The 18,457-nt window shown below is 68.0% G+C and overlaps 2 protein-coding genes across 2 annotated transcripts; both read left to right on the forward strand.

Annotated features, from left to right (window-relative positions):
• Window positions 1-83: 83 nt before the first annotated feature.
• CPT1B (carnitine palmitoyltransferase 1B) lies at window positions 84-13,187 on the forward strand. The gene is made up of 19 exons (XM_058806152.1): window positions 84-138; window positions 1,540-1,702; window positions 1,773-1,912; window positions 2,446-2,617; window positions 3,693-3,794; window positions 3,883-4,020; window positions 4,594-4,671; window positions 4,763-4,870; window positions 5,911-5,995; window positions 6,084-6,279; window positions 7,250-7,435; window positions 8,439-8,544; window positions 9,623-9,739; window positions 9,970-10,134; window positions 10,701-10,835; window positions 11,478-11,630; window positions 11,953-12,066; window positions 12,329-12,421; window positions 13,038-13,187. The coding sequence occupies exons 2-19, from the start codon at window positions 1,562-1,564 to the stop codon at window positions 13,119-13,121; spliced, it is 2,313 nt and encodes a 770-aa protein (XP_058662135.1). The 5' UTR covers window positions 84-138; window positions 1,540-1,561; the 3' UTR covers window positions 13,122-13,187.
• Window positions 13,188-16,244: 3,057 nt separating this feature from the next.
• Window positions 16,245-17,902, forward strand: LOC131558333 (dromaiocalcin-1-like). Its single transcript, XM_058805984.1, has 5 exons — window positions 16,245-16,383; window positions 16,767-16,861; window positions 16,930-17,106; window positions 17,522-17,627; window positions 17,835-17,902. The coding sequence occupies exons 1-5, from the start codon at window positions 16,245-16,247 to the stop codon at window positions 17,900-17,902; spliced, it is 585 nt and encodes a 194-aa protein (XP_058661967.1).
• The last annotated feature ends 555 nt before the right edge of the window (window positions 17,903-18,457 follow it).

An 18,457-nucleotide genomic window follows, 5' to 3' on the forward strand; every position in this document is an offset into this window, starting at 1 on the left:
CGGGTGTCGCGGTCCCCCCGGGGGCGGAGCGGCTCCGGTCCCGCCCGGCCCCGCCGGTGTCCGGTTACCGGCTGGCGGCCGCCGCGGCCGCAGGAGCCGTCGTCCCGCGGAGCCGCGGCCCCCGCGCTGCCCACGCAGGTACCGGGCCCGGGGAGGGGGCGCGACGGGACCCGCGCGCGGGGAGCCCCGCGGGGGCGGCGGCGGCAGCGCGGGGTCACCCCCGGTACCGGCACAGCCCCCCCGGTCCCTCCCGTGCCGCCGCGCCCGGTGCCGGCTCCACGCGTGTCCGTGCGGAGCGACCCCCGCGCCCCCCGCGAGTCCGGGGGTCCCCTCCGAGGGTCCCCTGGCGGTGTCACCTGCGGGGGTCCCGGAGCGGGGCCCGGCCCCACGCGGGGGCAACGGGCGGGGCCATCCCGGGGCTGCGCATCCCGGCCCCGGAGCCGCGGTGACCTTGGGCGGGGCGGGGGACACGGCGGGAGTGGCCCCGGTGCCACCCGCCGCGGGGACACGCGGGACAGGGCGGGCCGGGCCGGGCCACTGTGCCCTGCGGGTGACACAGGGCGGTGACACACACCCGGGCAGTGGCAGTGCCACTGTGCCCTGCGGGTGACACAGAGCGGTGACACACACCCGGGCAGTGGCAGTGCCACTGTGCCCTGCGGGTGACACAGGGCGGTGACACAGGGCGGTGACACACACCCGGGCAGTGGCAGTGCCACTGTGCCCTGCGGGTGACACAGAGCGGTGACACACACCCGGGCAGTGGCAGTGCCACTGTGCCCTGCGGGTGACACAGGGCGGTGACACAGGGCGGTGACACACACCCGGGCAGTGGCAGTGCCCCGGCGCCCTGCAGGGCTGGGGATGTGGTTTAGTGCCCAGGTGCGCCGTGCCAGGCCAGGCCGTGCCGTGGGGTGCCATCGGTGCCGTGCCAGGCCTGGTGACACAGTGGGGTGCCATGGGGGTGCCATGGGGCGCGGGGTGGTGACACCACGCGGTGCAGAGGGCACAGCAGCCCCGCTGCGATCGGGTCCCGGCTGTCGCCCTCAGCCCAAGGCCGCCGTGGGAAAGGTGCCCGTGTTGGGGCCAGGGGGGGTCACCCCCCGCCGCCCCCGGGCTCGGCCCTGGCTGTGCCCACACAGCGGAGTCCCAGAGCTGGGGGGGCTTTGCGGCACCCCCAGAGCAGGGGGGTCTCCAGCGACACTCGTGGTGACACGGGGACTTGGTGGCACCCCAGCTATGTCCCGCAGGGGACACGGGGCAGGGGACACGGGCAGGGGACAGGGTGTGCCACGGGCGGGGGCAGGGGCCGGGCTGTCCTCCCGGCTGTCCCCTCCGGGGCCGCGCTGGCGGCGGTGCCAGCGCTGACCCTTCCCTCAGTGGGCACCGGGCCAGCGCCACGTGACGCCGCCGTGACACCGCCGTGACGCGGCCGGGGCTCCCGGGGGCTGGCGCCGCCCCGGGCACACCGGCAGGGCACCGCTGTCCCCTCCGCCCCCCGGCCCGTGCCCGCGCCCACCGCCCCCGTGTCCCCCGCAGGTGTCACCGGCCGGGCCCCAGGATGGCGGAAGCTCACCAGGCCGTGGCCTTCCAGTTCACGGTCACCCCCGAGGGCTTGGGCTTCCAGCTGAGCCGCGAGGCCGTGCGCCAGCTCTACCTGGCCGTCGTGCACTCATGGAAGAAGCGCCTGGTCCGCGCCAAGGTGGGCTCGGCCGCCCGCGCCCCCTCCGGTGCCACCCCCGTGCGCCCCCGTGACCCCGCTGTGCCCACAGAACAGCTTCCTGACCGGCGTGTACCCCGCGTCGCCCTCCAGCTGGATGGTGGTGGTGATGGCCACGGCCGGCTCCTGCTACTGCCACGTGGATCCGTCCCTGGGGCTCATCGCCCGCATCCAGCACTGGCTGCCCCGCAGGTGAGCGGGACGCGGGACACGGCCGGGACACCGGCACGGCCAGCGAGGACGGCCCGTGGTGGGGACAGCCGCGACCTGCATGGCCCCCCGGCAGCGTTCCGGGGAGAGACCCCAGACCCGGCGTGGCCGTGGCGACCGGGACAGCCCTGGGGGCTCCACCCTGCACATCCCCGCCCCATTTGGGGGTGTCCCTCAAGGGGTCCCAGCCACGGCACGGCCCTGTCCCGCAGAGGGACCCCAGCCCCCAGAAGGTGCGGGAGGTTTCCATTTGGGGGTGTCCCTCAAGGAGTCCCACCCCACGGAGGGACCCCGACCCCTAGAAAGTGCAGGAGACCTGTGGCATCTCCATTTGGGGGTGTCCCTCAAGGCACCCCACGCAGGCACATCCCCGTGGGTCCCACTCCACAGGCACAGCCCCACCTGGGGACATTCCCTGGCAGCGCCACCAGGGACGCAGCCCAGCCTGGGGACGCTCCGGGGCTGCCACCCGCGCTGTCCCCACCGCTGAGGCCGTGTCCCCCCCGTGTCGCCAGCGAGGCGCTGACCCCCCATGTGCAGACCGTGGTCAGCACCGTGGTGTTCTCCACGGGGGCCTGGCTGGCGGCCGTGCTGCTCTTCCGGAGGCTGCTCCGCCTGCTGCTCTCCTACCACGGCTGGATGTTCGAGCCCCACGGGCGCGTGAGCCGCAGCACCCGCGTCTGGATGGTGAGCAACACCGCACTGGGACATGCGGGACATGTGGGGGCTTTGGGAGATGTGGGGGCTTTGGGAACTGCGGGAGATGTGGGAGCTTTGGGAACTGAGGGAAGTGCGGGAGATGTGGGGGCTTTGGGAGATGTGGGAGATGTGGGGGCTTTGGGAACTGATGGAACTGTGGGAACTGAGGGAACTGTGGGAGATGTGGAAGCTTTGGGAACTGATGGAACTGTGGGAGATGTGGGAGCTTTGGGAACTGCGGGAGATGTGGGAGCTTTGGGAACTGATGGAACTGTGGGAGATGTGGGAGCTTTGTGAACTGTGGGAGATGTGGGGGCTTTGGGAACTGATGGAACTGTGGGAACTGAGGGAACTGTGGGAGATGTGGAAGCTTTGGGAACTGTGGGGGCTGTTGGAGTTGTGGGAGCTCTGGCTGGTGTGGGAGCTTTGGGAATTTTGGGTGCCGTGGGAGCCACAGATGCCATGGAGTTGTGGAAGTTGTTGGAGTTGTGGGAGCTCTGGGAGCTGTGGCTGGTTTGGGAGCTTTGGGTGCCATGGATCCCATGGGAGCTGTTTGAGCTATGGGAGCTTTGGGAGATGTGGGAGCTTTGGGAACTGAGGGAGAAGTGGGAGCTTTGAGAGTTTTGGGAGCTGTGGGAGCTGTGGGAGCCACAGATGCCATGGAGTTGTGGGAGCTGTTGGAGTTGTGGCTGCCAGGGAAACCTTTGGAGATGTGGGAACCACGGGAGCTGTGGGAACTCAGGGAGCTGTTGGAGCTATGGGAGATGGGGATGCTCTGGGAACTGTGGGAGCTGTGACTGGTGTAGGAGCTGTGGGTGCTGTGGGAGCTTTGGAAACTCGGGGAGCTTTGTGAGCTGTGGAGGTTTTGGTAGCCGTGGATTTTTTGGGAGCCATGGATACCTGGAGATTTTTGGGAGCTGTGGGAGCCGTGGGACCTGTGGCTGGTGCAGGAGCTTTGGGTGCCGTGGGAGCTGTGGGTGCTGGATTTTTTTGGGAGCTGTGGGAGCTGTGCATCCTCACCCCATCCCTCCTCCTCCTCCTGCCTCTGCCGCTGCTCCCGCAGGCGTTGGTGAAGATCATGTCCATCCGCAAGCCCCTCCTGTACAGCTTCCAGAGCTCCCTCCCCACGCTGCCAGTGCCGCCCGTGAAAGCCACCATCGCCCGGGTACGCTGTCCCCGCGGGGCTGGGACCCGAGGGGTGCCCGCAGTGGCGGTGGCAATGATGGGGTGTCACCCGTGTCCCCTCCCCGCAGTACCTGGAGTCGGTGCGGCCGCTCCTGGACGATGACAAATTCCGGGAGATGGAGGCGCTGGCCAAGGAGTTCCAGGAGAAGACGGCGCCGCGGCTGCAGCGGTACCTGCGCCTCAAGTCCTGGTGGACAACCAACTATGTGAGTGTGGGGACGCCCGGGGACATGGGGACCCCGCGGCCTTTGGGGTGGTGACCCCAGAACTGGTGTCCCCTCCCGGCAGCATGAGGAGGGATTTGGGATCTCCTGGGTGTCCTGGCTGGAGCAGTAGGGGCAGAGGATGCTGTCCCCCGTCACTGTCCCCCGTTTCTGTCCCTTCCCCTGTCTCCTGCCCTTGTCCCTGCCTCCTAACCCTTGTCCCTGTCCCCTCTCCCTGTCCCCCATTCCTGTTCATATTCCTATCCCTGTCCCCATCCCCGTTCCTGTCCCCTATCCCTTGTTCCCTGTCACTGTTCCCTGACCCTTTACCCTGTCCCCTATCCCGTGTCCCCTATCCCTTGTCCTTGTCCCTGTCTCCTATCCCATGTCACCCTCCCTGTGGCCTTTCTCGGTTCCCTCTCCGCATCCCTGTCCCTGTGCTCTCTTTCCCCCGCTGTCCCCTGTCCCCATCCCCTACCCCTCTCCCTGTCCCCATCCCCTGTCCCCTGTCCCGGTCCCTTGTCCCCATCCCCTGTCCCGTGTCCCGTGTCCCTGTCCCCGTCCCCGTTCCTGCAGGTCAGTGACTGGTGGGAGGAGTACATTTACCTGCGCGGCCGCAGCCCCCTCATGGTCAACAGCAACTACTACGCCATGGTAAGGTCTGGAGGGGGGCCTGGGGACCCCCAAACCCCGCCGGGGATCCCCCGGCACCCCCCGCCACACGCGGCGTGTCCCCTGTCCCCAGGATTTCCTGTACGTGACCCCCAGCCGCGTCCAGGCTGCGCGGGCGGCCAACGTGGTGCACTCCATGATGCTCTACCGCCGGCGGCTGGACCGGGGTGAGATCCCCCCGGTGAGAGGGCCCGGGGGCTTGGGGGCGTCCAGGGGGTCCCACAGGGCTGGGGGGTCCTGGGGGTCCCGGAGGGGTGGGGTCAGCGTTGTCCCGTTGTACCGGCAGCAGCTGGAATGGGGGCAGATCACCCCGGTGAGGGGGGACTGGGGGGCCCCAATGGAGCTGGGAGGGGGTCCCATGGGGTTGGGGGTCCCAGGGGGGCCCCATGGGGCTGGGGGGGACCAAGGGGACTGGAAACTGGGGGAGTCCCATGGGACTGGGAGGTTCTTTAGGGTTGAAGGGACTCAGAGGGTGCCATGGGTCTGGGGGCTCCAGAGGGTCCCATGGGGTTGGGGGGGGCTGGGGGATTCTTTAGGATTCTTTAGGGTTGGGGGGGGTCCACGAGCCTGGGGGTCCAGAGGCTCCCATGGGGCTGGGGAAGCTGGGGGGTCCCAGGGGGATGGAGGTTTGGGGGGTTCCCAGGGGGCTGGGGGGTCCCAGGGGGATGGGGGGATCCTGGGGGTCCCGTGGGGCTGGGGGAGCTGTGGGAATCCCATGGATTTGGGGGTCCTGTGGGGCTGGAGGAGCTGTGGGGATCCCATGGATTTGGGGGTCCTGCGGGGCTGGGGGAGCTGTGGGGTGGGGATCCCATGGATTTGGGGATCCTGGGGGTCCCGTGGGGCTGGGGGAGCTGTGGGGATCCCATGGATTTGGGGGTCCTGTGGGGCTGGAGGAGCTGTGGGAATCCCATGGATTTGGGGGTCCTGTGGGGCTGGGGGAGCTGTGGGGTCCCATGGATTTGGGGGTCCCGTGGGGCTGGGGGAGCTGTGGGGATCCCATGGATTTGGGGGTCCCGTGGGGCTGGGGGAGCTGTGGGGATCCCATGGATTTGGGGGATTTGGGGGTCCCGGGAGCGCAGGGAGAGCTCCGTGCGACAGGAGCAGGGCGGCGTCACCCGGGGCTGTCGGGGGGCTCGGAGCGGGGGTGGCAGCGGCAGAGCTGGGCAGAGCTGGGCACGCCGCCCCCCCCCGAGCCCCCCTGAGCCGTGTCCCCCTCCCCAGATGATGGCGCTGGGCGTGGTGCCCATGTGCTCGTACCAGATGGAGCGCATGTTCAACACCACCCGCATCCCGGGAAAGGAGACGGGTACGGCCCGGGAGGCGGCGGCACCGGGCCCGGGGGGCGTCCCCGGGGTCCCGCCGGCCTGGCCTTGACCCCCCCCGTGCCCCCCCAGACACGCTGCTGCACCTGACCGACAGCAAACACCTGGCCGTGTACCACAAGGGCCGCTACTACAAGGTGTGGCTCTACTACGGGGGGCAGGTGCTGCCGCCCGCCGACCTGGAGATGCAATTCCAGAGGATCCTGGAGGACCCCTCGCCCCCGCAGCCCGGAGAGGAGCGGCTGGCGGCGCTCACGGCCGGGGAAAGGTGCGAGGCACCGGGAACAACGGGAATGACGGGGTGTTGGGCGTACTGGGATGCTGGGGACTCTGGGGACTCCGGGAACAATGGGAATAATAGTGGGGACACTGGGCACCTGGGAACTCCAGGGTCACTGGGAATAATGTGTATAATGGGAATACTGGGGATAATGGGCACCTGGAAATACTGGGAACTCTGGGAATAATGGGGATGTTGGGTATACTTGGAACTCTGGGAACAGTGGGAATAATGGGGATACTGGGGACACTGGGTACCTGGGAGCTCTGGGAATAATGGGAATAATGGACATAATGGGAATACTGGGAATTCCGGGAAAAGTGGAGGCACTGGGCACCTAGAAATGCCAGGGACTCTGGGAATAATGGGAATGTTGGGCATACTGGGATGCTGGGCACCCGAGAACTCTGGGAATACCAGGACACTGGGAATGATGGGGATACTGGGGACACTGGGCACCTGGAAACTTCGGGAATAACGGGCATGCTGGGCATACTGGAAATGCCAGGCACCTGAGAACACCGGGAACACTGGGAACAATGGGAGCAATGGCCATACTGGGAATACTGGGGATGCTGGGCATAATGGGCTCCTGGGAACTCTGGGAGCGATGGGCACACTGGGGATACTGGGAACACTGGGAGTGTTGGGAACCCTGGACCACCAGGGCGTCCTTTCCCCATCTCTGTCCCCCATCCCTGTCCCCAGTCTCGCACAGGGACACGGGACACCCCTCACGGGTGGGGGGCTCAGAGGGGTCCTCGATGGCCCCGGTGCCACCCAGGGCGGGGTGCGTGGGGTTTGGGGTGCCCCTCGCTGACCAGCACTGCCCAGGGTGGGGTTCAGGGCGGGGTGCGTGGGGTTTGGGGTGCCCCTCGCTGACCGTGGCTGCCCAGGGTGGGGTTCAGGGCGGGGTGCGTGGGGTTTGGGGGGCCCCTGGCTGACCAGCACTGCCCAGGGTGCCGTGGGCCGAGGCGCGGGCGCGGTTCTTCCGCCGCGGCCCCAACAGGGCGTCCCTGGACGCCATCGAGCGCGCCGCCTTCTTCCTCACGCTGGACGAGGAGGAGCACGGCCAGGAGCCCGCCCAGCCCGGCTGCATGGACGCCTACGCCAAGTCCCTGCTGCACGGCCGCTGCTACGACCGGTGCGTGACCCCAAAACCTGCCCCTGGTACCCACAGACACCCCAAAACCCACCCAGCCCAGTCCCTGCTGCGCGGCCGCTGCTACGACCGGTGCGTGAGACAGGACACCCCAAAACCTGCCCTTGGTACCCACAGACACCCCACACACCCCAAACACCCCCCCAGCCCAGTCCCTGCTGCGCGGCCGCTGCTATGACTGGTGCGTGAGACAGGACACCCCAAAACCTGCCCTCAGTACCTACAGACACTCCAAACACCTGCCCAGCCCAGTCACAGCTGCACGGCCACTGCTATGACTGGTGAGCACCCCAAAACACCTCCAGGACCCCAAAGCTGCATCCCAAACACCCACAGACACCCACAAACACCACCAGACACCCCAAACCCTCACCCAGCCCAGTCCATGCTGCACAGACGCTGCTGCGACCGGTGCACACCCCAAAACACCCCAAAACCTGCCCCTGGTACCCACAAATACCCACAGACACTCCAAACACCCCAAAATCCCACCCAGCCCAGTCCCTGCTGCACAGACACTGCTCTGACTGTGTGCACCCCAAAGACACCCCCGAGACACCCTCCCAGACCTTTTGAACCCCCTCACATCATCCCCAGCCCCACCAGACCCCATCACCAAGTCCCTACTGCACTGCTGTGACCGATGGGCACCCCAAAAGCCTGCTGGGACCCCAAACCTCCCGCCAGCACCCTCTGCACCCCCATCCTACAATCCCAGACCCAGATCCATTCCCAGACCCCCCAGCACCATCGGGCCCCTCAGCACCCCATCCCTGCTGCTCCCACCAGCTGTGGGGACCCCAAAACCCTCCCAGATGTCCCAAACTCCCCACCCTCCCCTGCCATCCCCCAAATCCCCCCCTTGCTCTCACCCCCCACTCGTGCCCCCTGCCCTCTCCCTCCCGGTACCCTCTGCCCCCCAGTGCCCCCCAAACACCCCCTAAACACCCCCAAATCCGCCCCAAACCCCCCGTGCCGCCCGCAGCTGGTTCGACAAGTCCTTCACAGTGGTGGTCTACAAGAACGGCAAGATCGGGGCCAACGCCGAGCACTCCTGGGCCGACGCCCCCATTGTGGGGCACCTCTGGGAGGTACCGGGGCACCAGTGGGGCTCCCCCGGATGGGGACACCCCCAATGGGGCACCCCTGGCACGGGCAACTCCCCAGTGGGGCACCCCAGGGCTGGGGACCCCCTGAGGGGGACCCTCGGCTCAGGACCCCGTGGGGTGCCCCAAGGTCTGGGGACCCCTGGCCAGGTTGGGAGCCCTCAGTTGGGGACCCCTATAAGGCACCCCAAGGCTGGGGACCCCCGTTTGGGGATGGAGGGAAGATGTGGGGGTTCTGCCCGGGGCTGTGGGGTGAGGGTCGGGATTCTGGGGGGGCCCTGAGGGTTTGGGATTGGGGGGCTGGGGGGATCAGGGAGTTGGGGTGATGGGAGGTTTTGGGGATAGGGGCATTTGAGGGGCTTGGGGGCTGCAGGTGGTCGGGGGTGATTGTGGGGTTGAGGAGCTTGGGGATTTGGGGTTTGAGGAGCTCAAGGGTTGGGGGCCATGGAATTGGGGGTCAGGGACCACGGCCTTGGGGATTTGGGGTGTAGGGGACCATGGAACTGGGGGGATTTGGGTGTGAGGGACCATGGCACTGGGGGGCCAGGGAATTTGGGGATTTGGGTGTTGGAGGGTCACGGGATTGGGAGGTCGGGGGGCTTGGGGATTTGGAGTTTGAGGAGCTCAAGGGTTGGGGGCCATGGAATTGGGGGTCAGGGACCACGGCCTTGGGGATTTGGGGTGTGGAGGACCATGGAACTGGGGGGCCAAGGGATTTGGGGATTTGGGGATTTGGGGATTTTGGTGTTGGAGGGTCACGGGATTGGGAGGTCGGGGGGCTTGGGGATTTGGTGTTTGGGGAGCTGAAGGGTTGGGGGCCCATGGGATTGGGGGTCTGGGGGCACAGAACTGGGCGATCAGGGGTCTCAGGAATTCGGGGTTGGGGCAGTCATGGATTGAGGGTTCTGGGGATTTGGGGTCTGGGTGGATTGTGGAATTGGGGTGCTGGGAGTTATGGAGTTGTGGGGCCGGGAGTTTTGGGGGCCGGGGGTTTTGGGGGGCAGGAGGTTTTTGGGGAGCCGGGGGTCATTGCCCCCTTCCCACCGCCCCCTGTCCCTCCCAGTTCATGCTGGCCACGGACAAGTTCCAGCTGGGCTACACCCAGGACGGGCACTGCAAGGGGGACCCCAGGTGGCAGCTGGCCCCCCCCCAGCGCCTGCAGTGGAACATCCCCCCCGAGGTGGGTGACAGGGGCAGGGACAGCTGCAGGTGAGGGTGAGGGCACAGGTGAATGCAGTGCCACGCTGTGCCGTGCCATGCTGTGGTGTCCCCAGGGGGTGGCGGCCATCGAGGGGTCGCTGGGGGTGGCTTGGGTGTGGGTACAGGTTCAGGTGTGGGCACAGGCTCAGGTGAGGGTGCCACGCCACGCCACGCCACGCCACGCCACGCCACGCCACGCGGTGTCCCCAGGGGGTGGCGGCCATCGAGGCGTCGCTGCGCGTGGCGCGGGCGCTGGCCGACGACGTGGATTTCTGCTGCTTCCCGTTCACCACCTTCGGCAAGGGGCTCATCAAGCGCTGCCGCACCAGCCCCGACGCCTTCATCCAGATCGCCCTGCAGCTGGCTCACTTCCGAGTGAGGGACGGGAACGGGAGCCTGGGGCGGGGTAATGGGATGATGGGATGGGATGGGATGGGATGGCAGAGGATCCATGGGGTGGGAATGGGAATGGGGAGGGAATGGGGCAGGAGGGAGCTGAGATGGGGCAGGGTAGGTATGGAATGGTGATGTAGATGGGATAGGACAGGGATAGGGATAGAATGGGGTAGGGGTGGGATGGGATGGGATGGGATGGGATAAGGATGGGATGGGGTGCAATGGGATCGATGGGATGGGATTGGGATGGGATGGGACAGGGATAGGGATAGAACCGCATAGGCACGGGATGGAATGGGATAACAATGGGATGGGATGGGATGGGATGGGATGGGATGAGATGGGATGGGACGGGACGGGACGGGACGGGGTGGGACGGGGTGGGATGGGATGGGATGGGATGGGATGGGATGGGATGGGATGGTGCAGGACCAGGGAAGGACGGGATCTGGGCAGGGCCATGGCCAGGACGAGGTGGGTGTGACCAGCGTCAGGCAGCAGGACGAGCCAGGCCCATCCCATGTCCCCACGCTGCCATCCCGCAGGACAAGGGCTCCTTCTGCCTGACCTACGAGGCGTCCATGACGCGGCTGTTCCGCGAGGGCCGCACCGAGACCGTGCGCTCCTGCACCTCCGAGGCCACGGCCTTCGTGCGCAGCATGGCCGACCCCTGGAGCAGCGTGAGTGACGCCGGCAGGGACACGGGGCTGGCCTGGGAACCGCCACACCCTCCTGGGATTGTCACTCGGGGGGTCCTCATCCCCCCTGGGGGTCCCCATCCTTCATGGAAGTTTCTGTCCCTCTTGGATGTCCCCATCCCTCAAAGAGGTTCCTGTCCCTCACGGGGTGCTGAGTGCCTCTTTGGGTTCAGGTTTGGGGTGCAGTTTGGGTGTAATTTGGGGTTCACCCCAGTGCTCGGAGTGGCAGCAGCTGTTCCAGGTGCAGATCTGGGGGCTGTATCAGGGTTCAGGTTTGGGGTGCAGGTTCGGGGTGTCAGGTTTGGGGTGCAGTTTGGCTGTAATTGGGGGTTCTCCCGCAGCGCTCAGAGCGGCAGCAGCTGTTCAAGCTGCAGATCTGGGGGCTGTGCTGGGGTTTGGGTTTGGGGTTCGGGTTTGGGGTGTCAGGTTTGGGGTGTCAGGTTTGGGGTGCAGTTTGGCTGTAATTTGGGGTTCTCCCACAGTGCTCAGAGCAGCAGCAGCTGTTCAAGGTGCAGATCTGGGGGCTGTGCTGGGGTTCGGGTTTGGGGTGTCAGGTTTGGGGTGTCAGGTTTGGGGTGTCAGGTTTGGGGTGCAGTCTGGCTGTAATTTGGGGTTCTCCCGCAGCGCTCAGAGCGGCAGCAGCTGTTCAAGGCCGCGGCAGAGAAGCACCAGCAGCTCTATCGCCTCGCCATGACGGGCGCGGGCATCGACCGCCACCTCTTCTGCCTCTACCTGATGTCCCGGTACCTGGGCACGCAGAGCCCCTTCCTGGCCAAGGTCAGCGCGGGACAGGGGCACGGGGGGAGCAGCACCCAAGGGTGGCGCTGAGGGACACGAGGGAACAGGCGCCGTCACGGGGGAGCACACAGAGCCACTGTGGGACGCGAGCAGGGGGGCACGGGGGACACAGTGTGGCACCGGGAGCGGCACGGGAGGGCACGGCGGGATACAAGGGGGCACTGCCACCCTCCCCGGTGTCACTGCACATGGAGTCCCGCTCTGGGGCGGGGGTGGCATGGGGCGTAGTGGGGCAGTGGGGCTCCCTGGGGTGCAGTGGGGCTCCCTGGGGTGCCCCGGGCTGCAGCGAGTGTCCCCGCAGGTGCTGTCGGAGCCCTGGCGCCTCTCCACCAGCCAGACCCCGCAGCAGCAGCTCAAGATGTTCGACTTCGAGCAATTCCCCGACCACGTCTCCTGCGGCGGCGGCTTCGGCCCCGTGAGCCCCGGGACCACCGGGGGGCACCGGGAGGGCACAGGGCGGCACCGGGAGGGGGGCAGTGGGTGCAGGGGGGCCCGTGGGGTCTTGTACTCCATCCCCCCCCCGTGGGTTCGGGCAGGGGGTGCCCCACGCCGGGAGCCCCCAGCCCCACAGGGGTGACCCGGGGGGTTCAGCCCGGCCCCACAACCCCCAGGTGGGTGCGCCAGGTGGGTCCCAGGTGCCCCCAGGTGCCCCATGGCCCCTCTCTCCCCCCCCGCAGGTGGCAGACGATGGCTATGGGGTGTCCTACATCATTGCCGGGGAGAACCTCATCACCTTCCACGTGTCCAGCAAGTTCTCCAGCCCCGAGACGGTGAGGGGGGAACGGGGGGTGTGGGGGGGGGGGGGGGGCTATACCAGAACTGCAATCCATGGGGTCACCTGTGGGGTCACCTGTGGGTCTGGGACACCCCTGACCCTGATATTGACCCTGCTGCATCCTGCACCCCACCCCTTCCTGTGAGACCATCCCTGTCCCCTCCTCTGGGACCCTCCCCACATCCCAATCCACCCTGTGGGACCCCCACCCCATCCCCACCCCATCCCTGGGACCCTCCCCACATCCCAATCCACCCTGTGGGACCCCCACCCCATCCCTGGGACCCTCCCCACATCCCGATCCACCCTGTGGGACCCCCACCCCATCCCCACCCCATCCCTGGGACCCTTCCCACATCCTGATCCACCCTGTGGGACCCCCACCCCATCCCTGGGACCCTCCCCACATCCCGATCCACCCTGTGGGACCCCCACCCCATCCCCATCCCCACCCCATCCCTGGGACCCTCCCCACATCCCGGTCCCCCATTCCACCGGGCTGCCGGCTGTTCTGGGGGTCCCCCAGCCCCGGGGGTGCCCCGGGGTGGGCACGGGGGGTCCGGGTGTCCCTTTGGGCACTCGGGGCGGGCTCTGAGCGGCGCTGCCCGCAGGACTCGCAGCGTTTCGGCCGCAACATCCGCCAGGCCATGCTGGACCTCGCGGCGCTCTTCGACAAACCCGCGGCCGGGAAGTGATGGGGGGGGCCAGGGGGGCCAGGGGCGCTGCCCTGGGCCCGCTCCCAATAAAGGCTCTTGGTGTGACCCCGCTGTGCCACGGGGGGGACGCCGGGGGTGGCCGTGGGGTGCAGCCAGGGCTGGATCCATGGAATGTGGCGTGCATCCATGGAATGCTGGGGTGCATCCGTGGGGTGCAGCCAGGGCTGGATCCATGGATGGAATGCTGGGGTGCAGCCAGGGCTGGATCCATGGGGTGTCCCCGGTGGGGGCAGGTGGTTACCAGCCAGGGCCAGTGAAGGCATCAAAAGGGCCATCTCCAGGGCAGTGACCCCGGTGGTCCGTACCCAGCCCCATCCCGGGGATCTGTGGCCATCCATCCAAATGATCCATGCCCGTCCCACAGATCTATGCCCATCCCCAGCTCCGTGCCCATCCTGGTGATCCATGCCCATCCCAGAGATCTGTAGCCATTCTGAGGTCCGTGCCCATCCCAGTGATCCGTGCCCATCCCCATGCCCATGCCCGTGCTTGTCCTGGTGATCTATGGCTGACCCCATCCCAGTGATCTGTGCCCATCCCCAGCTCCATGCCCATCCTGGTGATCTGTGCCCATCTCAGTGATCCATGGCCATTCCCAGCTCCGTGCCCATCCCAGTGATCCATGCCCGTGCCCATGTTTGTCCCGGTCATCTGTGCCCATCTCCATCCCAATGATCCATGCCCATCCCAGTGATCTGTGCCCATCCCCGTACTCGTGCCCATCCCCATATCCATACCCATGTCTGTATCCATCCTGGTGCTCCATTCCCGTTCCAGAGATCCGTGCCCATCCGGGTGCTCCACGCCCATCCCCAGATCCGCTCTCATCCCGGTGATCCGTGCCGGTCCCCGTCCCTGTGCCTGTCCCTGTCCCCATCCCAGTAATCCGTGCCAGTCCCCATACCCGTGCCGGTCCCTGTCCCCATCCCGGTGATCCGTGCCAGTCCCCATACCCGTGCCGGTCCCTGTCCCCATCCCGGTGATCCGTGCCAGTCCCCATACCCGTGCCGGTCCCTGTCCCCATCCCGGTGACGGGGGTGCTCAGCGGGGCACGGCGGCACGGGCGGGGCCTGCGCAGAGCCCCTGGCCCGTGTCCCGCCTGGGGGTCGCCGCGCCCCGGGTGGCACCGCTGGCACCGCTGGCACCGTCCCCGCCCTCCCTCCCTCCCTGCCCGCCGCCACCGGCACCGGCACCGCCCGCCCGGCGCCGCCAGCCCGGAGCCACCCGCGGGCCGGGGGCCAGGACGGGGACAGGGACAGGGGACACACCGGGAGAGGGGACAGGGACCGCGGACAGGGACTGGGGACACCCCAGGAAAAAGGACAGGAGGGGCACGGGGTCTGGGGACAAGATGGGGACAGGGACCGAGGAGAACCCCGGGAGAGCGGACAGGGGACCAGGGGCCATCTGTCAGAGGGGACAGAGCGGGCACAGGGATGGGAGACATTCCTCGGAGAAGGGTCAGACAGGGGACGGGGACAGAGATCCCCCGGGAGAGGAGACAGACAGGGAACAAGGACAAAGACCCCTCTGGGAGAGGGTCCAGGGACAGAGACCCCACCCCCGCCTGGGGAGAGTCCCGTGGGGTCACTGTCACCCCCGCACCGGGGCTGGGTCCTGCACCCCGACCCCATATCGGGATGACATCCACCATCCCCGACCCCATATCAGTGTGATATCCATCATCCCGACCCTATATTGGGGTGGCATCCACCATCCCCACCCCATATCGGGGTGACATCCCCCTCCCCACCCCATATCGGGTAATATTCTGCTCCCCGACCCCATATCGGTGTGACATCCCACACTCAGACCCCATATCGGGGTGACATCCACCATCCCCTCCCCATATCGGGGTGACTTCCCCCTCCCGACCCCATATCGGGGTGACATCCTGCTGTCCCCACGCTGGGGCTGTGTCCCCCCCGGAGTCCCCACGGCCAGGGGGGCTCGGAGCTGGCACTGGGGTGTCCTGGGTGCCGTGGGGACATCGGGGACACCGCTGGGAGCTGGGGGGGGCTGTGCTGGGACCCCGGACCGCGAGGGGCTGGCCGTGTCCCTCGCTCCGTGTCCCTCTGTCTGTCCCTCTCTCCGTGTCCCTCGCTCCGTGTCCCTCTGTCTGCCCCTCTCTCCGTGTCCCTTGGTCCGTGTCCCTCTGTCTGTCCCTCGCTCCGTGTCCCTTGGTCCGTGTCCGCCGCAGCCGCGCCCGCTCCCCCTCCCTTATCAGCTCCCTTATCAGCTCCCTTATCAGATCCCTCGGGTGAGCGCACCCCAGGCCGGCACCCCCGGCACCCATTTGGGGCGGGGGGCACCCCGGGGATGGCCCTGTCCCCTCCTGTGTCCCCTCCGGGCCCCTTCACCCCCCTGTCCCCACTCAGGGCACTCCCGGGGATGGCCCTGTCCCCTCCCGTGTCCCGCTGCGTCCCCTCCCGGCTCCGTGCCCATCCTGGTCCCTCACACGGAGCTGTGCCCTGGCCCAGCCCGAGCCCCCCGCCCGTGGGTGACCCCCACAGCCCCGAGGGGACCCCAGAGCCCGCCAGGGACCCCCGGCTGTGTCGCGGGGGCAGCCCCGGGGGGCTCGGGGGGCTCAGGGTGGGTGGGCACGGCCCGGGGGCGCCCAGGCAGCGGCCCGGGGTGGAGGTGCCAGCGTCACGGCTGTGCCCGGTGCCTTTGATGCGGTGCCAGCGGCTCCACGAGCGGCTGCTCCGGGCCCGGCCCCCCCGCACCCGGCCCCGCTCGGGCCTATAAAGGGCTCGGGGGGCCCCCGGCCCGTCCGACCGGAGCTGCGAGAGCTGCCAGGTGCCGGGGCTGGGGGTGCTGGGGGTCCTGGGGAGGGGTCTTGGGGGTGCTGGGGAGGGTCCCGGGGGTGCCGGGGGACTGGAGGGGCTGAGGAGAGTGCTGGGGGTGCCGGGGAGGGGTCTAGGAGTGCTGGGGGGAGGTGCTGGAGAGGGGTCCTGGCGGTGCCACGGGGCTGGGGATATTGGGGAGGGGTCCTGGGGAGGTCTGGGAGTGCTGGGGAGGGGTCCTGGTGGTGTTAGGGGGCTGGAGGTGCTGGGGGCACCAGAGAGATCCTGGGGTGAATGCGCTGGGGCACTGGGGGAGATGGTTCGGTGGGTGCTGGGGCAGCTGCACCCCCAGCCCTGCAGCCCCCCCCCCATTGCAGGAAGGCTGAGGATGGGTCCCGCCACGTTCCTGGGGCTCTGCCTGCTGGGGTGCCTGGTGCTGCCCCCCTCCCTGCCGGGTGAGACCCCAAGCTGTGCCCTGAGAGCCCAGACTGCACCTTGATCCCCCAAACTGCACTCTGAGACCCCCGACTGCGCCCTGACCCCCAAAACTGCACCCCAAGACCCTCCCTCCCACACCCTGAGACACCCCCGCTGCCCCCTAACCCTCCAAACTGCGCCCCGAGCCCCCCAAATTTCACACAGGTCCCCCAGCCACACTCTGAGCCCCCCAAATTTCACACAGGTCCCCCAGCCACACTCTGAGCCCCCCAAAGCGCCCCCTGCCCGCCCTCTGCTTCCCTTTCCCCCAGCCCCCAACAGGGCCGGAGCTGCCCGGAGCCCCCAAAGCCGCCCCAGCTGGGTTCGGGGGGATGTGGCGGCGACCCCGCTGTCCCCGCAGGGGCCGAGGCCACGCGGTGTCCCCGCGGCTGGCTGTCCTTCGAGGGACACTGCTACGGCTACTTCGGGCAGCAGCTGAGCTGGCGGCGGGCTGAGGTGGGTCCGGGGGCCGCGGGGGGTGCCGGGGGTGCCCAGGACGGCGCTGCAGGTGGCTGTGTCCCCAGGCGTGGTGCCAGGCCACCCGCGGGGCGCACCTGGCGTCGCTGCACAGCCCCGAGGAGCACCGGGCGCTCGCCGCCTTCCTGGCGCGGCGGCCGCGGCGCGGAGAGGACGATGAGGAGGGCGACAAGGGCAGGGACAGGGACAGGGAGGAGAGCGTCTGGATCGGCCTGCACCGGCGGGTGGGTGCCTGAGTGCGCCGCGCCTGTCTGTGCCGGTGTGCCACAGCCGGTGTGCCACCCCGGTGTCCCCCGGTGTCCCCTGCCTGCGCTCCCTGTGCTCAAACCTGCCCTGACCCTGCCTTGCCACACCCCGATGTGCCACCCCGGTGTCCCCTGGCTGCGCCCAAACCTGCCCCGAGCCCGCTCCGCCACACCTTCATGTGCCACCCCGGTGTCCCCTGCCTGACCCTGCCTGCGTCCCTGTGCCCAAACCTGCCCCGAGCCCGCCCTGCCACACCTTTATGTGCCATCCTGGTGTCCTGAGCCTCCTGTGCAGCGCTACCTGTCTGCTTGTGTGTCCCCTTGTCCCCCTCTGCTGTCCCCCTGTGCCCCCTGTGCCCCTGTCCCACCTGTCCCACCTGTGTCCCTGTCACAGCGCCAGGGCTGGCTCTGGGCTGACGGGTCCCCGCGCCACTACCTGGCCTGGGAGGGGGACGATGGCCCCAAGGGACATCCCTGCATCGCCATGGAGGACTCGGCAGGTGAGGGGACCCTGGGAGCCGGGGCTGGGGACAGTGGGCTGGGGACGGGGACAGCCCTGTGCCACACGGGAGGACTCAGCTGGTGAGGGGACTCAAGGGTTGGGGGTCAGGGGGTGCCCGGGAGGGACAATGAGGGGTCAGGGGGGCTCCGGGGCTGTCAGAGTGTCCCCGTGTCCCCTGTCCCAGCCCTGGCTCGTGTCCCCGCAGGGTTCATGGCCTGGGAGGGCGAGGCCTGTGGGGAGCGCAAACCCTTCATCTGCAAATACCCGGCCTAGGGGGGCCCCCCGACTGTGGGGCCTGACCCCCACCCTGCATCCTGCCCCAAATCCTGTCCCAGACCCCAATCCCTGCCCCTAAACCTGTCCCAGACCCCAATCCCTGCCCCCAAACCCCATCCCAGACCCCAATCCCTGCCCCCAAACCTGTCCCAGACCCCAATTCCTGCCCCCAAATCCCATCCCAGACCCCAATCCCTGCCCCTAAACCTGTCCCAGACCCCAATCCCTGCCCCCAAATCCCATCCCAGATCCCAATTCCTGCCCCCAAATCCCATCCCAGACCCCAATTCCTGCCCCTAAACCTGTCCCAGACCCCAATCCCTGCCCCCAAACCCCATCCCAGACCCCAATCCCTGTCCCCAAATCCCAACCCAGACCCCAATCCCTGCCCCAAACCCTGTCCCAGACCTCAATCCCTGCCCCCAAACCTGTCCCAGACCCCAATCCCTGCCCCAAATCCTGTCCCAGACCCCAATTCCTGCCCCAAACCCTGTCCCAGACCCCAATCCCTGCCCCTAAACCTGTCCCAGACCCCAATTCCTGCCTCTAAAC

The sequence above is a fragment of the Ammospiza caudacuta genome, chromosome 5 (assembly GCF_027887145.1).
Source record: "Ammospiza caudacuta isolate bAmmCau1 chromosome 5, bAmmCau1.pri, whole genome shotgun sequence".
Taxonomy (NCBI): Eukaryota; Metazoa; Chordata; class Aves; order Passeriformes; family Passerellidae; genus Ammospiza; species Ammospiza caudacuta.